Source organism: Rhinatrema bivittatum, chromosome 4 (genome assembly GCF_901001135.1).
Source record: "Rhinatrema bivittatum chromosome 4, aRhiBiv1.1, whole genome shotgun sequence".
Classification (NCBI taxonomy): domain Eukaryota; kingdom Metazoa; phylum Chordata; class Amphibia; order Gymnophiona; family Rhinatrematidae; genus Rhinatrema; species Rhinatrema bivittatum.
In genome coordinates this window covers 383,967,944-383,990,923 of record NC_042618.1, presented here as the reverse complement: position 1 = coordinate 383,990,923, position 22,980 = coordinate 383,967,944, and the positions used below count along the sequence as shown (strand labels likewise).

Below are 22,980 nucleotides of genomic sequence, written 5' to 3'. Positions count from 1 at the left end.
ACTTTCCCTGAGTGCGGATCAGTGTGCGTGCTCTTAGCTGTACTGAGGGAGGGCAGTTTTTGGACATGCCACTTTCCATGCCCAAATCACTATTTACCTGCGCAAATGCCTTTGAAAGTTGCCCTCTTACTTCTGAGGCACAAAGCACAATAAATGGGAATTTTCTAATATATGCATGATTGTACTTAGGGCTTTGTATCCTGCTGCAAGCTTCTGTATTCGGAAAATAAGGATCAAGCGGGAAGCCAGCCTTACACATACCTGATCTTGTTTTCCCCAGATTATCTGCGTGGGCACCGCAATCTTATCCATTTTTTCCTGAAGAGCGTAGCACGACTTGTCATGTAATAATTCTAACAACACTTTTCAGGACAGGAGAAACAGAAATTAGCCATGGTATACTGGATGAGTCTCATCTGCAACCAATTACTGTGCTCTTGGCAATGGAGTTTATATTGCCAGGGCTCCATGTTTCCTTTAGGGATGTAATTATCAGCTAAAGATTTCTGTTGCTGTTTCTATTTGCACGATAGACTTATTTTAAGAAGACTGGGGTCAGCTTACGCTGATCTTTTTGATGTATCGCGCTAAAGCAGGAGCATTAGCAAAATTGTTCTACATAATCAATTTGGAGGACATAAGGATCCCGCCCCTTTTCTCATTTTGATTTATTACATTCCTAAAAGAGATATTAATGCCTAAAGGATATTTTATAAAGTTTAGAGACTCATCATTATACGTTCAATAAATCAGGGAGGGGTGGGGGCAGCTGCGCTGACACTCACCAAAAGTCCATGCAAGGTTTGCACTGATACATGTAAGAGGTAATTTTCAAAGACACTGGGGTCGTGCATGTAAAAATTGAGCGCTAGGTGAATTTTCAGAAGGATGGGAGTACATGCGTACTGTTGCTGCCGCACAGTATAGTATGTGCATACAAAGAGGGATGTTCACAGGGTGTACCAGGGCAGGGTTTGCTCATTTATATATATATTTAAAAACAGAGAACGCACATACATCATCACACATGTGCATGCTTTTACTGCTGCTAATCTAGTCGCACACACAAAATCTGACTTCTCTTTTGTCTGCAGATTTTGAGTAAGAGGGATGGAGGGTGTGAGAGAACTGGTGAAGGTCTGGGTCAACTGGTGGTGGTCTCGGCGAAGTATTGGTAGTACTTAGAAGTACCTACAAAAGTATTTTCATAAGCGAGATATGCATAACCAACAAAATTCCTGCCTCTGTATATCAATTGAGGGATTATTACCCACATATGTTACAATTATTTAACATGTAAAATAGATGCATATACTTTGAGAAAATAGATGCATAAACTATGAAAATCCCTGCATTAGAAAATGTGCGTGTACTGACACGTACATGCATACTTTTGGGGTGGTGATATGTGGTATTTTATAAATTGTGCAACTCTCCCTGCCCAGTTCATAAAATGCAGGTGTTATATTAGGTGAGCTACTTAAGCATGTATACGCTGGTATAAGGTGTACAATGTGGTGTATTAAAATATGCTCTGCAACTAAAACACTAATATGACAGATAGTGAAATAAAAAATGTCAGTTGGATGCAAAACAAATAAACTTGCCAATTGAAGGAATGCAGAGCTGATGTCTAAATGGAAGATAGTAAACACTGGTATGGGACCTGTGACCCACCCCCCAAAAAAAATGGTTGACAAAAACAAACACAGCAGGACAGTTAGATCTGTACACCAATCAACTTAGAGCAAACATCAGACTCTGACCAATCAATCTAGAGGCACCTGGCAACCAACCGGGCTTGATCTGTGACAAAACCTGAACTGGTCTCTAAAGACAGAAGTACAGTTGCAACTGTAAGCCAACCAAACTTAAATCAAAAGCCAAACTGAGACCAATCTATGGGTACCTGGCAACCAACTAGCTTGATCTGAGATGAACACTTAGCAACCTTAAAAATACAGAGAACCCAAAATAAGGGGGAAAACCACATTTCCAAATCTTATAGCAGAGTTCCCCACAGAAAAAATATAGAAATGGAGGTGCAACGAACAGATGGGGAGGAATATCACAATCAAAAAGGGAATCATCACATTTATCAGAAGCATGCTGCCCAGAGAAGCTTCCAATCGGAACAGAACCAAAGAAACATCTCCAGGAGCCTCCAGGGAAAGACTGCTCAAAGAAGGCCATTCTGCAATAGTATAGATCTTATGAATCCCCCACTGCTGATATTGCAAACCTCAACCCTTGAAATCTGTTAAGTCCATTTATGATTCCCAAACAAGTACAGATTGCAGGAATATAAAGTACTAATGTGTCCTATTTTCTTTTATAAAATTGAAATTATGACAAATGACATTGTTATTGTGAATCTCCAATGGAATATCTACTTTCTAATTTTCTTTCGGGCCAATACAGTAAAATGCGCGGGAGAGCCACTCTCCTGGGCGCGCGATTCAGTAAGCAAGAGCATGCAAATGAGGGCCCGCGGTAAAAAGGAGGTGCTAGGGACACTAGCGCGTCCCTAGCGCCTTCTTATTGACAGAAGCGGCGGCTGTCAGTGGGTTTGACAGCCGACGCTTAATTTTACCGGCGTCGGTTGTGGAACCCGCTGACAGCCACGGGTTCGGAAAACGGACGCTGGCAAAATTGAGCATCCGTCTTCCAACCCGCGGGCTGCGGGCAGATTTTCTTTTTTTTAAAGAATGTTTATTTTTTTTTTTTTTTGGGGCCTTCGACTTAATATCGCTATGATACCTGTATAAGGGGGAAAAATAGTGCATCGAAAACGCACGTCCAAACAGTGGCTAACAGTGCGCTCGGCCTCAGCGCACTTTATTGTATCGGTCTGTTTATAAATAAAACTTCCTTTCATAACCCTGTAGTAAATTTCTAACCTTCTGGCCCCATCTAGTGGTGACTGAAGGGTATTGCATCCCCAATCCATTAACTGCAATTAATAACCCCTTTTACCAGTGTCTCTTAATCTTCAACACTGCTATGCACACTACTGAAAATTTTCCTTGTAAAGTAAAGATTTGGCACTAACTGCTATAGCATGGTCTTATGGAAAGTGCAAATTTTACACACTGGCAAATGGTTTTAAGAACAGGCTCACACATTTTATTTCAAAATAGCAAACTTTTAACACAAATTATATCTGAAAGGAAACTTAGGAATAAGACCAAAAGAAGATGCAATGGTGCCAAGAAGCAGGTAAGCTACCTAGATACTGTTTTAAAGTAACAGGCCTACTTGTTCTTGTGTATCAGTGTGTGTTTATCCATGCATATGTTCATTACAAAAGCAAACTTACATTTTCTGTAAAAGTCATTATGTGGAATGCGATCATCTACAAGGCCTTGCAGGATCTAAAATAAAAATAAAATATATGTTTAAAGTCCTGAAGATACAATCCAGGTCTAATTCCACTATATGACAGGTGTGAAATATGCAAGACTGCCTTCTTGAAACACTGGTAAAGAATAGAATACTGGTAGGAATAGAAAAGGAATTACTGTATTCCACTTTTCCACACTTCTTGTACCATGGCCTACTGTTGAGAGCAATAAACTGGCCCATACACTGAGGGAACAGCTGAAAATGGTAATTAACAGAAGGTGCACTGGCAGTGTAACAACCAGAACCTGTCTCTACTGCACACTAGTCATACCCCTCTTAACAGAGCAGCTGCCATTCACAGGGGCAGCTCAAAGCAGTCTGCTGCCTGAAGCGAGAGATGAGATGGCCCGCTCCCCCCACCCCACCCACACAGATACAACTCTCCTACTCTCCTTTAAGGTACAGTACAGATAAAATCATCAAGAGGGACTAAGGGGGCCCCTTTGGGGTTGCCAACTTTCCACTGTGAAAATTCCGAACACTTGGGATGCACTAAGTAAATATTTGCTGATGGTGTCATTCCATTTCCACACATGTCTATCACTGTGTAGGGTGCCACTGGGACCCCTACTAAGGAGTGTGGCCTAGTATCTAGGTCATGCAGTATAGCAGGGGTGGCCAACCTTTCACACATCGAGAGCCACAAAACCAGAATTCACAGAGACAGGAAGCCGCCATTACTTTTACCGGGGGAGGGGGGAGGGAATGTTCCCAAACCTGAAAGAAAAGGCCAGGCTTCTCTCTCTCCCTCCACCAGACCAAAAGACTCACAGATACACACACTTACCCCTTCAGACACAAAGACATAGACATACATACACACACATAGCCTCTCAGACACAAAGAATCACATACACGCAGCCTCCCAGTCACACATACTTACCCTCTCAGGACACAAAGACACACACACACACATACACTCACCTTCTCAGACACAGAGTCACACATCCCCCCGCCCCTCAGGCATACACTCACATACACACCCCCTCTCAGAAACAAAAACTCTCATGAACACGTACCCTCTCAAAGATACACACCCCCCTCTCAGACACAAAGACTCACATACACACACATCCTCAAAAACACACACACACACACACACACACACACATTCTACTGTTATACTGCCGCTCATGTGCTCACACACGGGCCGATACAGTGCAGTGCACTCCGACAGAGCGCACTGTTAACCCTCTATTAGACACGCATTTTCGACGCGCTAGCGTTACCCCTTATTCAGTAAGGGGCCGAAAACACGCGTCCAACCCCCCAAACCTAATAGCGCCCGCAACATGCAAATGCATGTTGATCGCCCTATTAGGTATTCCCGCGTGATTCAGAAAACAAAATGTGCAGCCAAGCCGCACATTTTGCTTTCAGAAATTAGCGCCTACCCAAAGGTAGGCGCTAGTTTCTTCGGGCACCGGGAAAGTGCACAGAAAAGCAGTAAAAACTGCTTTTCTGTGCACCCTCCAACTTAATATCATGGCGATATTAAGTCGGAAGTCCTGAAAGTTTCCAAAAGTTAAAAAAAAAAAATTTGAAGTCGGCCCGCGGCTGTCGGGTCAAAAACCGGACGCTCAATTTTGCCGGCATCCGGTTTCCGAGCCCATGGCTGTCAGTGGGCTCGAGAACCGACGCCGGCAAAATTGAGCGTCGGCTGTCAAACCCGCTGACAGCTGCCGCTCCAGTCCAAAAGGAGGCGCTAGGGAAGCGCTAGTGTCCCTAGCGCCTCCTTTTGACTTTTACCACCGGCCTAATTTGAATAGTGAATCACGCACACAGAAGAGTGGCCTGTGCGTGCGCTGGGAGAGCGGGCGTTAACCTGCTCTCCCGTGGACTTTACTGTATCGGCCCAACAGTGAGTGCCCCTTTGCCCTAGCACCTGCATTGTTTTGTAAAGTTCTTGCTTGCTATCAGTCCTTCCACAACCTACAGCAGCCCCCTTTCTTTCTCATTCCCACCCCCTCTCAACACGCCTACTCTCCAGGAGACTCACTGGTTTCATAGCCAGTGTATATAACTTGCAAGATGCTGGTTTACCACCCCTCATACATGCAGAACACGGAGACTCAAAGTCAGAACAAAGAGACCATAACTATAAACAGAAATTGCAAACAAAACACTGAACTAAAACCACAAGCCAGGCTTGTTATATAATGCAATAATAGAAAAACAGAAATCTATTCTTCATAAAGCATCAAACAATAAAATCAAGAAATAAAAAACACCATAATAGTAAAACCATACTAATAAATTTTTTTTAATAAAGCTTAGTCTACTGTTTGCTTGCATTTCAATGTTCAAGCAGCCATCAGGAGGTGGTTTTATTATTGATTAATCATTCACAAGGGCCCGGGCTACACTTTTTCAAGGTGGTGAAGGCTCCTCCTCATTCCCACGTTCCCTTTTCGGTGGTGGAAGTACAAAACAAAAAGCCCATTAGAAAAGGTCGGGAGTGCAAGGAAGGCTCATCCCAGCCCGCACACTAAACCATCCACAGAGATGCCAAGGATGGTCTATCCCAATGACTGAGATTGAAAGCTCAAGAGTGAGATTTTTCAGGCATTGTCTAGGGTATAAATCTGGACTCTCTTGCATCCTCTATGAGTTGATCCCTGTACCATGGAAGGCAGATGGCATAAGACAGTAAACACAATCAGACGATTCTGCTCAAGTTTCCTCTCTCTGCCTGTGTGTGGCTCCAGGCATTGCTATGGTCTCCTCTTTCTCTCCATGAGCGTTTTTCTGTGTGGCTCCTGGTCAGGAATGGTGGAAGGTATTAGGCATCCTAGGTGAAACTTACAGCCTTGAGTCCCTCTCCACACACAATTAAAAATGGTGCATTTATAACTGATTTTACATGAAAAAGGGCATTCAAAGTACACTCTTCTGAAGTAAAGATATCATTTAAAATAACATGTACTGTATATTGTATTTATATACACAGCTGTGGTGCCAACCAGAAAACCCAGCAAAAGAAAATAAAGGCACTTGGTACCCTCAGAAAGCCACGAGTAAACAATTTCAATTACAATATAACAAACCTCTCATAGCAAAACAACATTAACTGCCAGAACTCAACTTCAAAACTTACCTATGAAAAGGCAACACTGCACATATGACAGCAGTCCTTAAAACACCAATATATCTCCTATCAGGAAATCAGAACAAGACAGGATGCTCTGGATCTCTACACAGAAGCTACACACCAGTAGAACGCAGACATACAAAACACAGCGAGACTTTCATTAAATATAGTATAAAGAGAATATAAAGCATAAATGGAAACATGTAGACAAAAACTGAAATGGAAACCAAAAGCCAAACCCTGAATGCAGAATAAACACAGAAAAAAACAAACCACCATTCCTCATAAAACATCAAACAATAAAATAAAGAAATATTAAACAATCATATTTATAAAACCATATAAATATTTCAAAACAGCTGACAAATAGTATAACATCCAATAATTAAGAACTCACACATTTTTTTAAATTAACCAAACATTAATAAAACATTTCAAACCAATAGACACATCAAACACCGAATATTAAAACTAATAAAGCTTTTAAAAATCCCCCACTCTCCATATCTAGTACCTTTTCATTTCCACTCACCCTGAGATTATCATAGATTAGTGGGGGGAGGAAAGAGCACACAAACTGTCATATAAGCACATGGTCACTTACACCCACCCACCCACTCATGCTCTCTAACACTCTCCCACTCCCATGCAGTCACTCTCTCTCTCTCACCCACCTCACTCCCAGGCAGTCACTCTATTTCTCACATCCAACCCCCCATTCCCATGAGGTCACTGTCTCTCTCACATCCCCCACCCCATGCAGTCACTTGCTCTCTCTCATCCACCCCACTCCCATGCAGTCACTCGCTCTCTCTCACCCACCCCCACTCCTATGCAGTCACTCGCTCTCTCACCCACCCCCACTCCCATGCAGTCACTCGCTCTCTCTCATCCACCCCACTCCCATTTATTTATTTATTTATTTAAGGTTTTTTTATACCGGCATTCATGAACTCGTTCACATCATGTCGGTTTACAGAAAACAGGGGTGCGGATAATACAACCAAAAAACATAAATAACGTGATGAAGAGAAGCAGTTACAATTAACAAGGGCTAATGAACTGGGAATGTAAGAAATAGAAAGAGATAGAGGAGAATAATGCAGTCGCTCTCTCTCTCACCCACCTCACTCCCAGGCAGTCACTCTATTTCTCACATCCAACCCCCCATTCCCATGAGGTCACTGTCTCTCTCACATCCCCCACCCCATGCAGTCACTTGCTCTCTCTCATCCACCCCACTCCCATGCAGTCACTCGCTCTCTCTCACCCACCCCCACTCCTATGCAGTCACTCGCTCTCTCACCCACCCCCACTCCCATGCAGTCACTCGCTCTCTCTCATCCACCCCCACTCCCATGCAGTCGCTCTCTCTCTCACCCACCCCCACTCCCATGCAGTCACTCGCTCTCCCATCCACCTCCACTCCCATGCAGTCACTCGCTCTCTCTCATCCACCCCCACTCCCATGCAGTCACTCGCTTTCTCTCATCTACCCCCACCCCATGCAGTCACTTTCTCTCTCACATCCCCCACCCCATGCAGTCACTTTCTCTCTCACATCCCCCACCCCATGCAGTCACTTTCTTTCTCACATCCCTCCACCCCCATGCAGTCACTTTCTTTATCACATCCACCTCCATGCAGTCTCTCATTCTCACATCCACCTTCCCACCCCCATGTATTCACCTTCTCTCTCACATCCCCCCACCCCATGCAGTCACTTTCTTTCTCACATCCCCCCACTCCCATGCAGTCACTCTCATTCTCACATCCACTTCCCCACCCCCATGTATTCACCTTCTCTCTCACATCCCCCACCCCCATGTAGTCACTCTTTTTCTCACACACACAAACATGCACTCTCTCTCACATACACAAACTCAGCCCGGGTCCCTTATCTTCTTTGGGCCTGCCGACAGCTCTGCAGGACCTTTGTCATTCTTCTGGCCTACAGCCCTGCCGGCACCAGGCCTCTTTTTTTCTTAGGTTGCCGACAGAATGGAGAGCGCCAACGGGTCTTCAGGGCCTTTTCTGAAACCCGACAGGGCTGTTGGGCATCTCTTCTTCTTCACATTGTCATTGAGATGGTTGTTCGCTGATGGCTCCATGGAGCCTCTCTCTTTCTTCTGGCTGACAATGACAGCAGGCCTCTTTTCTTCTTTGAGCCGCCAGCAGGATGGGGGTGTGCCGATGGCCCTGCGGGGCTTCTTCTTTTCTTCGGTCCCACAGCGTTGCCAGAGTTAGTCTTTTTTTTTTTTTTTTGGCTTCGTTCCAATGGCACTGAGGGGGCCTTTTCTTTTCCTTTGTCTGCTGGGCAGCCAAATGCACCACCAGTTAGAGCATGCCTGCGGCAGCAAAAAGAAACCTCAGCCACTGAAAGCAGAGACAACACGGGAATGAACTGCCCTGCCACCTGCTCCCCCACCAGTCCCAATGTGAATCTCCCTCTACAGCCGGGGAAGATAAGACAGCACCTTCACCACCTCTCCCATCAACTGGGGGAAAATCCACCACAGCAGATATCAAAATTAAGAAATCTCAGAGGACTAAAATCCGGACTATTTCTGGACATTTTAGCCCTCTTTTTGGCTTCCAGACATTTATTTATTTATTTATGGCTTTTCTTTACCGACATTCGTCAAGGACATCATGCCGGTTTACATCGAACAGGGGAGAACAGCATAGAAAAATCAGTTACAAAAAACAGGGAGCAGCATCTGAGAGATGTGATCGAAATATGCATACAAGAAAGGGATAGAGGCATAAGAAGTTATCATTAACATGATCAGACATGAAAGCAACACTCTGTACAGTCCGAACGAAATCTGGACAGTAGGCAACCCTAGGCCCCTTGGAGTCTAGCCCTTTTGTTGATTTGAAATGCTGCAGAAGGGGGAAAGCAAGGGTCAGAGTTCCCAGAGGAGTGGCAGATAGAGTGCCAGCGATAATGTTTCTAGGAAGCTGGCAACTCCGCAACACTCCTAGGAACCCTCAGGCCTGCCTCCCACCTTTTCTCCAGCATTTTCCCTTGGAGAAGTGGGAGACGGGTGAATGGTGGGGTCTTTGTGTAGTACTCTCTCTCTGGGCTGGGCAAGGGCATTAGGAACCCTAGGCAAAATTTACAGTCTTGTGCCCGTGCCCACCGCTCTCAACACACACACAATTACAAATTTTGCATTTATAATAATCAATTTTACATGAAAAAGGACATTGAGACTTGTTATGAATCCCTGTAACTGTGCTACGGGAGGCTTCTCACCTCTTTCCTGGAGGCCGCTCCAAAGCCGGGGGTCTTGCCTACGAACTATCCAGGATATGCTCCAGGGCCTGGGAGGTCTTCGATGCCCTTGGGGCCTGCCTGAGGCTTGCTTGGATCTGCATGGACTTCCTGGTTTGGGCCACGCCCTTCTCCCTAAGGACTGGCCCGCAGCACTTCTCCTCAGTGATAGGGCCAGCTAGGTGTGACCCATCCAAACTCCTCCCAGGGAGTTGCCTGTCTTCAGCCCTATAAAAGGACTTCAACTTCCAGTCAGCTTGGCCTTCGCAATGAGCCAGTCGTGAGCCAGTCGTCTGAGGAGCTTCGCCTTCCTCTTGGACTCCATGTTCCTGCTCTTGCTTGGTGTTCCAGTATTCCAAGGGATCCCCCTTTGTTTCATCTCTGCTGTTCCTGATCCCAGTCTCTGATGTCCTGATGTTCCTGTCATCCTCTGTCTCTGCCCTCCTGATGTTCCTGACATCCTGCGTCTCTGCCCTCCTGATATTCCTGAAGGCCTCGATGGCTACAGGTCCTTTTGTACCTGATCTTCCTGATGTCTGTTCCTGCAATGTCCCCGAGTCCTCCAGGTGGCCACCCCGAGGGTAAATCCGTTCCGTCGGTTCCTGATTCTGGTCACTGGAGCCTCTGCCAGTTGGATTCCTTTTCTGAGCCTGCCCCGCTCCCATGTGGTCCATGACCAGCCTTCTTAGGCTGTGTAGGTCGCGTACAGGACAGGGTGGTCCTTCACCAGCCCATTGGGTCCGCCCTGAGTAGTGGGCTTTGTAGGGCGCCCTGAGGAACAGTGCCCACTTGTCTTCATCCAAGTCTTCCCAGTTCCTTTCATCTCGTCTGGATTTCCCAAGGTCTGTAAGACATCCTTGCCTCGGACATTTCTGTTGCCGTGAGACTCCATCTACTCTAGTTCCAGATGCCTTCCATGGGAGAGCTTCCACCCGCTCGCCCTTCCGGAACTCTTTCGTTCCTGTTGTTGATGTCTTGTGTTCTTCCCCTGAGTCCTGAAGCCTTTGTCTCAGCCTTCAAGCTTCAGCCCTTGTCCGCCCTCGTCTCTTGTCCGGCCTGCATCCTGCGCTGCTCCCTACAGCAGGTACGAAAGGGCTGGGAGTAGTCGGAGGACCACTCAGAGACCAACCTTGCGTGGTTGGCCTCATTCAGGCATGCAGGTCGGCAGGGGCCTGGTCATCTCCAACCCTAGACGAGGTCCATCTTACCGCAAAGGGCACACATCTCACTCCTAGCGCTCCCAGCCACCGAAGCGCAACAGATTGCGAAGGCCTCTGAGCTTTCCCACGCTCAAGGCCACTCTTTCTGTAACAAGACTACAGTCTTCTGAGGTAAAAATATCACAAATTATCACAATCCTGCAAAAAAACACATTTGAAATCATATGGTATTAGGCTTATAGTAATGTATGTTGGGTATGGGCTTTTCTCTCAGAAAGCCCAGAGTAAACTGAATTAAAAAATACAATATAGTAAACCTCCCATACTAAAAGAGCACTAACTGCCAACCCTCAAACCGTAAAAACCCAACCTATGAAAAGGCAACACTGCAAATATTACACCAGGCACTAAACACCAATGTACCTCCTATTATGAAAACAGAGCAAGCCAGGCTGCTATAGATCCCTACACAGAAACTATATGGTAGTAGAATACTTCATCTCTATCCCACATGCAGAACACAGAGAGACCCTCACCAAATACAGAATAAAGCGACCATAAAGTATAAACAGAAATGAACTGGAAACTTCAACAAGCCAGATTGTATGCAGAGCAATAATGGAAAAATGAAAATGCCATTCGTCAAAACAATAAAATCAAGGACTATAAAACATCAATCTTAATAGTAAAAGCATAAGAATATTTCAAAACAGCTGATAAACAGATTAATAGCCAATTATTAAAAACTCATAAAAATTATAATATTTCCCAAATATCAATATTTTTATTTCAAAATAGCAGACATCAAATAACAACCAATAATTAAAATTAAAAAGGGTTTTAAAAATCCACGCTTTCCATATGTGGGAACTTTTGATATCCAGTCACTCTGAAATTTTCATGGATTTGTGCAGGGGAGGGGGAAATTTCTCCTCTTATATATACTCACACAAACATTCATGCTCACACACACACACACACACACAGTCACTCTCTCACAGACACAGAAACATAGATAGACACATACTCTCTCAGACAGAAACACACACAGTCACTCAACACTTTCTTTCACGACACAGACATACACATTCACATTCTGCTGTTGCGCTGCTGCTCATGTGCTCACTTCAGTGAGTGCTCCTCCCCTCCTAGCCCCAGTACTGCCGCTATATGTAAAATTCTTCCTATTAGCCCTTCCACAGCCCCCTTCCTTTCCCTTACTTTCTCGGCACCCACACTCTCCAGGAGACCTGCTGACACCACAGATAATGCATGCAGCTCATGAGATGACGGTTGGCCACTCCTGCGATAGCAGAATACCTAAACCTCACACATGCATAACACAGACAGATCCATACCAAACACAGAATAGAGAGACCATAAAATATAAATAAAAATTTGCCAACAAAAAATGTACTGGAAACCACAACAAGTCCAACTGTATCATGTAGTGCAACAATGGAAAAACAGAAACATCACTCCTGTCAAAAATTAAGCAATAAAATCAAGACATAAAACAGACATAATATTAAAAACAAACTAATAAAAAGAATAAATGTCAAAACAGTCAAAAAAAGTCATACACTTCCTTTTTCTCCTTCACATACACATGCTCTCTCACACAGTCTCTCTCTTTCACACACTTGCACGCTCTCTCCCTCTCTCATACACATGCAGGCTTTCACACATAAGCAGGCTTGCTCTCTCTATGCAGTGCAACAATGGAAAAACAGAACCTTCACCATACCTCAAACATAGAAAAATAAAATCAAGAAATAAAAAAATACATAATAGTAAAACATACCAATGCACTTGTGTGTGCATTTGCTGGCTAACTTGTGTGTAATGTTACAAAATGACCTCTTAAGAGTCCCATCAAAGCTTAACTCGCTCTCTTATAATACGTGCATCCATTGCATGTTTGACAGCAGTTGTCATGGTAAGCATATTTATTTATTTTTAGCTTTTATATACCGATCTTCTTGCATTGGATACAAATCAAACCGGTTTACAGTGAACAATAAAAACTTGCCAGTGGGCTTTACATAGAACAAGAAACATCAAAGCAAACTTTAAGTAACAAAGTATGAAAAATTAATTCAATAACATCTTAAACAAATTGAAATTACATAGCAATACAGTTACAATAAGCGATCGATCCTTTTTTTTGTCTTGCACATATGATGTGCAAGACAAAAAAGCAGGAATATTTCAAGTCAGGAACAATATTCCAGCACATTCCCAGGGCCAGCATGTGCTTTTTTTGACACCTTAGGTATACTCCTTGACCACTACTAATGTTTGCCACAGCAGAACAGTCCTGGACCTGCATGCTGTCAGGGCACAGCAGTTGCATTCTATCTCTAAGTGCAGGGACCATAAGCCCGTTCCGTATAGCTCTCTCTCTTCAGAATGCAGATAAACGGAGTGGGCAGGAAGGCAGAGAAAAGGACTGTAGAGGGGAAGGAAAAGGGGAACTGACAGATTTTGCCACCTTAGGTGTTCATCTATGCTGCCCATAAAGTAGTGTCAATGCTGATAAAACTTAACCCCCTCCCGGAATATGAAATTCTTGACATTTACATGATTTCACACTTCGCTTATTAAACTGCACAGAGTCAAAGCCTTAGGGCCTGATTTTAAAAAGCATTTATGTTATAATTTGACTTGAATTGTGGGCCCTTGGTTGCAACAAGAGATGGCTCCTCCCACAGGGCAGAGCCCTGTGGGGACTTGCCACGATAGGCAAGACACAGGGAGTCTTTATTGTACAGCAAGTGATGAATATGACCCGAGGAACGGGCAGAGAACCTCAGCATAGAGGGGAAGGATACCCGATGATATATTCCATCTGTGCTCTGCAGCATGGGTAACGCAGAGATTGGATTTGGTAGTGGTCCGCAGAGCGGGGTACGCCATGAATCCACACCGTAGATGGAAGGGCAGAGAGAGGTAGATCCGGTAGTGGTCCGCAGAGCAGGGTACGCCGTGAATCCACACTGTAGTTGGTGAGAGAGAAGCAGAGACAGGCTGGAGAGCCGGGTACTCACTCTGAAGCTGTAGGCACTCGTAGAGAGGAACCTCCATGGAGCAGAGGCTTGGGACGAGATAAGGTCCCCCAGGAGCAGATACCTAAGTGTCCAAGCTGAAAGCAGGCTAACCTCGAAGGGTGGATTCAGAGCGTGGCAAGGCCCCCGAGAAGCGGGTACCTAAGTCGTCCGAAGCAGGAACACAGAGCAGCGAGCGTCTGTAACAAGGCGAAATCAGCAGGAAGGGAATCCTTGCTAACTCGTAGAAGGAAATGAGAAGAGAGGGGCATGGGATAAACACTGTGGATCCATCAAGTCTAGAGGGTGTGAATAAAGTGGAGACATTCAAACACTGCACGGAGCGGCAGTAGCCACAGCGGCATTCAAACACTGCACGGAGCGGCAGTAGCCACAGAGGCGTTCACGGAGCGGGATGCCAGTGGCCAGTAGTTGGTGTTCCACCTTCACGGAGCGGAAGGATGGAGGGCTGCTATTTCCAAAAAAAAAAAAAAAAACAAAAAATAAAAACAGGGGTGGGTAAGAGTATGGGGCAAGGGGGTGGCCTGCTTGTTGCAGCGGTTGCTACCCCCAATTGAGCTGGATGGCACTTGGATGCAGATACGGCGCTGCTCTCTAAATTGGGTGGAGGGGAATTAGGGCTGGAGGGTACTGGAAGCCAATAGTAACAGGTGGGAGAGAGAAAAAGGGAAAAAAAATGGATAAAGTGCGCAGCTTGCTGGGCAGACTCGATGGGCCATTTGGTCTTCTTCTGCCGTCATTTCTATGTTTCTATGTACATGTAGGCAGTGATGTCATGCGGAAGGGACGCCCCTGAGGTTCCCGCCATCACGTGCATAAGAGGAGGGGTGGCGCGCGCGTGCCCTAGGTAATTCCAGGATCAAAATGGCAAACTCAATCGCCCATGCTGTCCCCCGGGAATGCCGGGGAGGTCGGCATTTAGAAGCGGAGGCAGCCATCTTACCCAGAGTTGATGAATTAGGAAGGAGAAAGGTGAGCAACAGAGGGCGCAGCCGTCTGCGACCAACGGGCGCAACAATTTACATGCTTAAAATTGGGTTTTATACATATAAATGCACTTTACCCATGTAAGTGGGCTTTTGAGTATTGCTACACTATATGCCATTGAATTGGCCATAGGATATTCATGTGTAAGTGCACTTTATATGTGCATAAATGGGCTTTTTTAAATTGTTACTATAGTATGCTGCATTTACATGCATAATTCCTTTTAAAATTACCTCTTTAGTCTACTGAATGAAATCATGCACAACCTTTCTACTTTACTGCAGCCTTGTGTGTCTATGGGCATTTTGTTACTTCATGGGTGCATTTATTAAGTCTGAACACCTGGATTCACTTTCTACCTGGCACTAGGCTACCAACTGCCTGGTTTCCGACCGGACAGCCAGATTTTCAGCTGTGCTGTACAGTGTCCAGTCAGAAGAACTGACGAGACACTGAAAATCTGTTTTTTGCAAGAGGCTTCTTCTCTTTCCCACAGCTTCCTGGTTATAAGGAAAGACAGAGCCCAGAGCTGAGCTGTGTTCCCACCCTCTTGCCTCATTTCCTGTGTTGTGACTGGGTGGGATGGGGAGAAGAGGCGGGGCATAGCACAGTTTCCAGTGACTCCACAGATCTATGCAGCAATGCCCTCTGGGTCCCTCACTGACAGGCCGATTCAGTAAAGTCTGCGGGAGAGCGGGCGAACACCTGCTCTCCCGGTGCACGCACCGGCCACTTGCCGGTGCGCGTGATTCAGTATTTAAATTAGGCCCGGTGGTAAAAACGGGCAACCTCCGACTTAATATCGCCATGATATTGTCGGAGGGTGCACAGAAAAGCAGTTTTTACTGCTTTTCTGTGCACTTTCCTGGTGCCGGAAGAAATTAGCACCTACCTTTGGGTTGGCGCTAATTTCTGAAAGTAAAATGTGCGGCTTGGCTGCACATTTTACTTTCTGTATCCCGCGCGCATACCTAATAGGGCCATCAACATGCATTTGCATGTTGAGGGCGCTATTAGGTGCTGCGGGTTGGACGCGCATTTTCCTCCCCTTACTGAATAAGGGGTAAGGGAAAACACGCGTCCAAGAGCAGGCTAACAGTGTGCTCCGTTGGAGCGCACTGTACTGTCGGCCTGTCTGTGCTGCCCAGAGATGGGGCTGCAAGGAACCAGCCTAGAGATTCAGGAACAGAGGGAGAGAGACAGGCAGAGTCACAAGGTGAGGAAGGAGAAGAGACAGAAGTGGGCACAGAGAAAAGGGGAGGGAAAGGAAGATAGATACATGGGGAGCAAGGGAAGAAAGAGACACAGAGGATATGGAAGGAAGGTCACAGAAAAGGGAAAGTCACAACAGGAGCATAAGGGAAGGAAGGAGACAGAGGGGGGAAGGAAGGAAGAAACAGAAGAGGCACAAAGGAGACGGGGCACAGCAGGAAAGGAGGTAGAGAAAGTGGAAGGCATTAGGGACTCGGGAGGAGAGGGAGATAGTAGGGAAGAAGGAGGGAGAGAAAGACAAGAACATAGGGAGGAGTGCACAGAGGGCATATATGAAGGCAGCACGAGCTTGTCTCGTGCTGCCGCAGATAATGCGGGGCTAGGAGCAGGGAGCGGGCTATGTGCAGGGGGAGTGAGTAACCGATGAGGATGGCAACAATTTGAATTGCTGCATCCTCATTGGCTGCGCAAGGGATTAAGAGGTTTTGGTGCAATGAACTGACTTCAGTCAGTTAGTAGCAGCGAAGCAAGCAGGAGGTTTTTCTGCGTTTGCTCTGTGGCTATTTTTCTGTTTTTTTGCGGGTTTTGATCTGGTTTGGCTTAATTGTTCCGGAGTTAAGCAGGAATGAAGCGAGTTAGAGCCCGAGCTGTGATTAACAGACCTTAGATGATGAAGGGACTATCGGCATCGGCCGGCAGCGAGGCCTTTGGGGAGGCAGCGATTTCCTCTTCTGACCGGCCTCCCACGGTAAACGGTCTTAACCTGGGGACCTCTCCCCCCAGGTGGCCCCCCTGCCGGCCCAACCCCCGCCCTCGTGGCCCCCCGGCAACCTCTTTTTCGAATTCAGGGGAGAGCGACCCAGAGTCGGTTGACCCTCCGGTTTTTGTGCAGACCGCTCCCCCTCGTTCCCCGTCACCTTCTTCCTCCTCCTCGGCGTGTTGGGAGGCTGAGATTTCCCTTGATGCGTCAGGCAGTGGGCTAACCCCCTTGCCTAATCCGACAGACGGCCCCGCCCCATCCACCCGCCTCAGCCTTTCTCCCCCTCCGAATCCATTACCTCTGGTGCAGCGGCGAAGGGGAAGAGGGCCAGGCCTTCCCGGAGCGCACAGCGGCAGGCCCTGCTGGACCCGGGCACAGAGGGGGCGGGACTTGGACAGAGGGCGGTACCAAAGGGGTGGAGTCGGCTAAATGTGGGCAGAGGGAGGTTAGTCAATAGGAGGGTTCCTATTTCTAGGTCAGCATAGCTCCTGCAGGGCGGAGGGAGGTTAGACAAAAGGAGGGTCCCTGGTTCCAGTCCGGCCCCTGCAGGGCCCATTTGTGGGCAATACTGTTAACATTAAAGTAGGCAGGGGTAAAAGGATTGTGACAAGTCCGGCCAAAGTAGGAGGTGCGATCAGGGGACGTACTACAGGGCGCAGTGGGTTGCCCCGTTCCCTTTCCCCCTTTACTGCCCCATGTAAGCCTGGGGTCCTGGGAGGGCCGAAGGTTGAACTGATAGTGGACATCGTGGGCCAATACATGGACTCACGCTTTGGGATTTGCTCCCAATCTTGGGGTAGGGCGGAATTTGGGGAGAGGGGTGGCATACGGGGTTGGCCTTTGGATTTTGGGGGTGAGCAAAGGGATGAGGATTTTCAGGATGGTAGTAAGCTTTCGGAAGGGCAGGGTGTGGATAAGGGGGCAAGAGGTCAGGAGAGACGTTTCATAGTGCCACGTACCATGGGTAAGCAGCAGGGGGGAGAGGGTGCGACAAGAGGTAAAGGGGACGAAAGAGAGGCAGCGTCTTTTGCAGATTCAGCAGATGAAGCGTGTCCAGGAACATCGAAGCAGGAAGCGTGGAGAGAGCAAACGTGGCAGCAGGGGCCGGAGGACTATTTTGGAAGGCGATCGGAAGGGGCAGTGCGGCCAACGGAAGTTTCGGGTTATGCTTCGGGAGCAGGGACAGGTAAGACAACTAGAAGCGAAGAGAAATATGCTAAAGGAGATGCCAAGAAGAAGAAGCGGTCAAAGGTTTCTAATTCTTCTAGTTCGTCCTCGTCTAGCTTGGAAGAGTTAGGGCCATTACAGAGGGTGGTGCTAGCAGAGGGGCCAAAGCATGACATGGGTCATCCTGCCCTGGCACGCTAATGGAATTGTAGGAGGAGGTGCCGAAGAGACTTGTGAAACGGACTCGCAAACGCAGATTTGTGAATATTTTTAAATTATTGGAGGGACGAAGGGATGGGAAGAAAGGACAAAAAGAAAGCCAGGAAGAAGGACAAAAAGGAAAGTTCAGGGCCAAAAATTTCCAAAAATATTGTGAATTGGACAAGGGGTTTCTTAAGGCTAGTAAGTGTGGTGGGACATTTTGACCTGACCCAGTATGGAGCGTTGCTGTCCTACGTGGACAGCATCTTGGGTGCATTCAAGTACTACGAAGGTTGGGCCTGGCTCAACTATGATGAGAAGTTTCGGGACAAAATGGCGGGGAACGGGTTTATGTCCTGGGGGACTCAGGACATTCATCTGTGGCTTACCCAGATGACCGTTAAGGGAGTAGGTACAGGGAAAAGCGCAGGAGTGGTGGAAGGAGTCGTGGAAACCAAAGTGGGAATATAGGGGGGGGGGGGGGGACCAGTGGTGGCAAGAGTGGGTCCTTTTGGGGGTCAGGGAGGAGGACGAAAGTATGGGACGAGTAACAAGGGTTCGGGGGAGGTTCAGACGTTTGCTGGCGATTTAACAAGCTCACATGTCTTTTTCCAGAGTGCAAGTTCAGGCACGCCTGCAACTCCTGTGGAGGAGCACACCCCGCAACCAAGTGTCCTCAAGATCAGAATACCGCTTTTAGTAAGGGTGGAGCAGAAAGCGGATTCACCAATAGTTGTTCCCATGTTGAGGGATTGGTTGCGGTGTTATCCCGATGCGGCGGTAGTGAGATTTTTAAAGTTAGGTTTTAGTTTTGGTTCTAGTTTTGGTTTTAGTATTCCTTATGGGGCCAGGTCATGGTGGGCGGACACGAAATGCGAGATCAGCTTACAGGTTGGCTGAGGTGGCCAGGGAAAAGTTGAGTTTGGAGATACAGTTGGGGTGGATGGTCGGGCCGTTCGACAGGCCTCCTTTCCCTAGGATGCATTTGTCGCCACTGGCAGTTGTACCCAAGAAACCAGTGGGAAAGTTCCGGCTGATATTGAATTTATCTTCTCTGGAAGGGTCATCCGTCAATGATTTAATTCCGCGTAGAGAGTGTACCATGAAATATGCTTCTTTCGATGAGGCAGTTAGTTTAGTGCGAGGAGCAGGACAAGGAGCGTTATTAGCCAAGGCAGATATAGAATCGGCATTTCGGTTGTTACCGATTCATCCAAAAAGTTTTCCCTTGTTAGGTTTTGTTTTTGAAGGGGGTTATTTTGTGGATCGCTGTTTACCCATGGGTTGCGCGATTTCTTGTGCCTTCTTTGAGGCGTTTAGTACCTTTATACAATGGTCGGTTATGAAGCATACTGGGTGCGATGCAATATTGCATTATTTAGATGATTTTTTGTTTGTGGGCCCTAGGCACACAAGTGTCAAGAACAGCTGGATGGTTTTCTAGAAGTTACCAGTGATTTAGGTGTGCTGATTGCGCAGGACAAGACCGAGGACCCAGTGACTAGGCTGATATTCTTAGGCACTGAACTGGATTCAGTCGAAATGGTGTCGAGATTGCCAATGGACAAGGTATTTAGACTCATGGAACCTAAATACCTTGTCGGTCAAGGGGTCAAAGAAGGTGACACTAAAGGAGATGCAGTCGCTGATTGGTTCCCTTAATTTCGCGTGCCGTGTGATTCCCATGGGTCGCGCTTTCATTCGTCGGCTTTCATTGCGAACAGAAGGTGTGAAGGCAGGACATCATTTTATTCGGGTGACACAGGCAGTGAAAGAGGAGTTGGGAATATGGGAAAGGTTCTTAGACTCCTTTAATGGAGTGTGCATGATGCAGGAGCCGGAAATGGCCAACAAGGATTTGGAATTATACTCGGACGCGGCAGGACAACGGATTTTGGGCTATATTTTCGGGGGCAATGGTGCATGGAGGAGTGGCCAGTGTAATGGGTGGCAGAAGGAATCACTAGGAATATCACGTTCTTAGAGTTGTTCCCGATAGTGGTAGCTATGGTTATTTGGGGGCATAGATTGCAGAACAAAAAAGTCGTTTTCTGGTGTGACAACTTGGGGGTTGTGCAAGTGATCAACAAGCAGTCTGCCAGATGTTCTTGGGTTGCGGAGTTGCTGAAGTAATTGGTTTTCTTTTGTTTGAAGTGGAATGTTACTATCAAGGCCAGGCATTTCCCGGGTAACTTGAACCTGATTGCCGATGCTCTCTCTCGTTTCAAGTGGGACGTCTTCAGGGCATTGGCCCCGCAGGCGAGTGCGAAAGGATTTCCGGAGCATCTATGGCACCTTGGCAAGCAGACACATGGAGACTGATTCAGCAATCATTGGCGCCGGCCACTTGGAGATCAGAGGAGTAGTGTCTTGTTTCTTGCAGAGTTTGGGGTCACAAGGAGGGGTGGTTCTCGACTACGACGTGGTTCAGTTTATTATGTGGGCCAGGTAGACCGGTTATTCATTGGCGACCATGCGTTCGCAATTAGCAGGTTTCACCTTTTTTCAAAAATTGGGAGGCTGGGGTCATCCAGCTAGCAAATGTTTTGATGAAGAGGGTGTTGGGGGGATGGGGGAGGGGAATGGAGAGAGTTGGGGACAAAAGGCGACCTATCAGATATGCTGATTTGTTGCGAATAACCGAGCAAGTGGAGCATGTTTGCTGGTCTCGATACGAAGTTTTGCTGTTTCAAACAGCATTCACACTGGCGTTTTTTGGAGCCATGTGGGTCAGTGAATTGGTCGCCAAATCAAAAAGGAATACCTCGTGGTATGGATCAGAAGGGCAAGGGGCATTGGATTTCGTTGGTGCCAGCTAGCGATGAGGTGGCATGCCCAGTGCGTAGTACACAAGCGTTTGTATGGGTAAGACCGACGGTCCCTGGAGCGTTTTTGATTCATGAGGATGGTTGGCCCCTGACCAATTTTCAATTCTCCAAAGTTTTGAAATGGGCAGTGGAGGGCTTAGGGTGGGAAGCGGAGTATTTCACGCCGCATTTGTTTTGGATCAGTGCGGCAACCACAGCAGTGGAATTAGGTTTGCCAGCACTGTTGATTCAAGCGATCGGGCGATGGAAATCGGATGCATATAGGTTATATGTACGGAAGTGAGGAAGCGGAGGGTCAAGGGTGGGAGGTATAATACAGGCATATTCATAACAGGGGTCTTTTCTTTGCAGAACGGCAGAGGGTTCCTCACAATCGGGAATGTGCTTGGGTCATGGGCCATTCCTTCGTCCATTGGGCGCAGCAGAGGACAGCAAAACAATCATATGGAGGAAATTTGAACTTGGATACCAGCAAGTGGACAATCTAGTGGTTCAGAAGCAGGGGCATGCGGTGGGGCAGTTGCTATCTTTCCTGCAAGAGCTAAGGGGGACACGGAGCTTTCCTCGTATTATGATTGTGCATTTGGGGGGTAATGATATTGGGAAGTTGTTGTGTCGGGATTTGGTAATGAATATGAAGAAAGACCTGGCAGGTATTCTGAATATGATGCCAGGCACGAGAATTGGGTGGTTGGATATTATAATCCGAATGAAGAATCATACAGAGCCCTTATGGCATAGGGGTGTCAAAAAAGTGAACCGCCAAATTGGTAAATGGCTGGTTAAAAGGGGTGGTTTTTGGATACGGCACGATTGGTCATGGGACTTGATCGGCAGGTTTTTCAGGGGTGATGGAGTCCACCTTTCTGATATCACGAATGAATTGTTCAATAATGCTTTGCAGGAAGGATTGGAGCAACAAATCCGGTATGTCTAGGGCCGCAGTGGGGGAACAAAGATAACCAAGTGGTTATTTTTGTTTGTGGTGGAAACCCGAGCCCTAAGTGGTATGTTTGTATTGCATTGTAAAGGTTATTGGAGGGGGAGGGGGAAAGTCTCGTGTAGCTTGGGGCTGCTACACAGGAAGGCCTATGAGTAAGGGGAGGGTCGATGCTCAGGCCGGTGCTTGCCCTCGCTGGGGCTGCGGCAGGGTAAGAGAGGGGGAATGTCGACGGAGTCTTACCATTGGGACGCAGTGGTAAGTGAAGATGGGGAAGAAGGAGACAAGGGGGGAGGGGCGGCATATGTTTTGGTTATAATGTTTATCAAGTTGAAGGGCTCGGGTTACGGTGATAATAATCTGCGGCCTTGTTTTAAATCCATACTGTTGTTCTGTGTGTTTTGTATGGGGGATGGGAAGGAGCGACCTGCAGGTCTTGCTTACCTGTGTTATGAGAGATAGGTGGCACAAAGGAGACAGATGAAAGGCTGGGAAGTTTTTAAGCAAAGGGAGAGTGAACCTCCTGTGTGAGACAGGAAGCTGTGTGTTTGGGAGTGTGCATGTGTGTATGAGAGATGAGGTTGTGTGTTTGGGAGTATTTGTATGTATAAAAGAGGAGGCTGTGTGTTTGGGAGTATATGTATGTATAAGATAGGAGGCTGTGTGTTTATGGGGAAGTATGGAGGTGGATGTGTATTAGAAAGGCTTTAGTTGTGATAGAGAGCAAAACTGCATGAGAGAGGCTACAGTTAATGTCTTTATGAAGATAGTTGAAAAAACATTTTATAAAACAAAATACATTGAGGGGGGTTCTTGAAAGCCAAGTAATGAGTGAATCGACAACCGACAATAGTCTGTAACCTTCTCCCACCCCTACCTCC

General features: G+C 46.9%; 1 protein-coding gene across 2 annotated transcripts in view; it reads right to left on the bottom strand.

Moving 5' to 3' along the window:
• Positions 1-22,980, bottom strand: part of ABHD6 (abhydrolase domain containing 6) — a 105,979-nt gene that overhangs the window by 5,712 nt on the left and 77,287 nt on the right. For both annotated transcript variants that reach the window (XM_029600958.1, XM_029600959.1), the window contains 2 exons: positions 3,320-3,374; positions 262-362 (listed from right to left, as the gene is read on the bottom strand). In XM_029600958.1, coding sequence (XP_029456818.1) covers positions 262-362; positions 3,320-3,374 — 156 coding nt within the window. The remainder of the gene's footprint in view (positions 1-261; positions 363-3,319; positions 3,375-22,980) is intronic.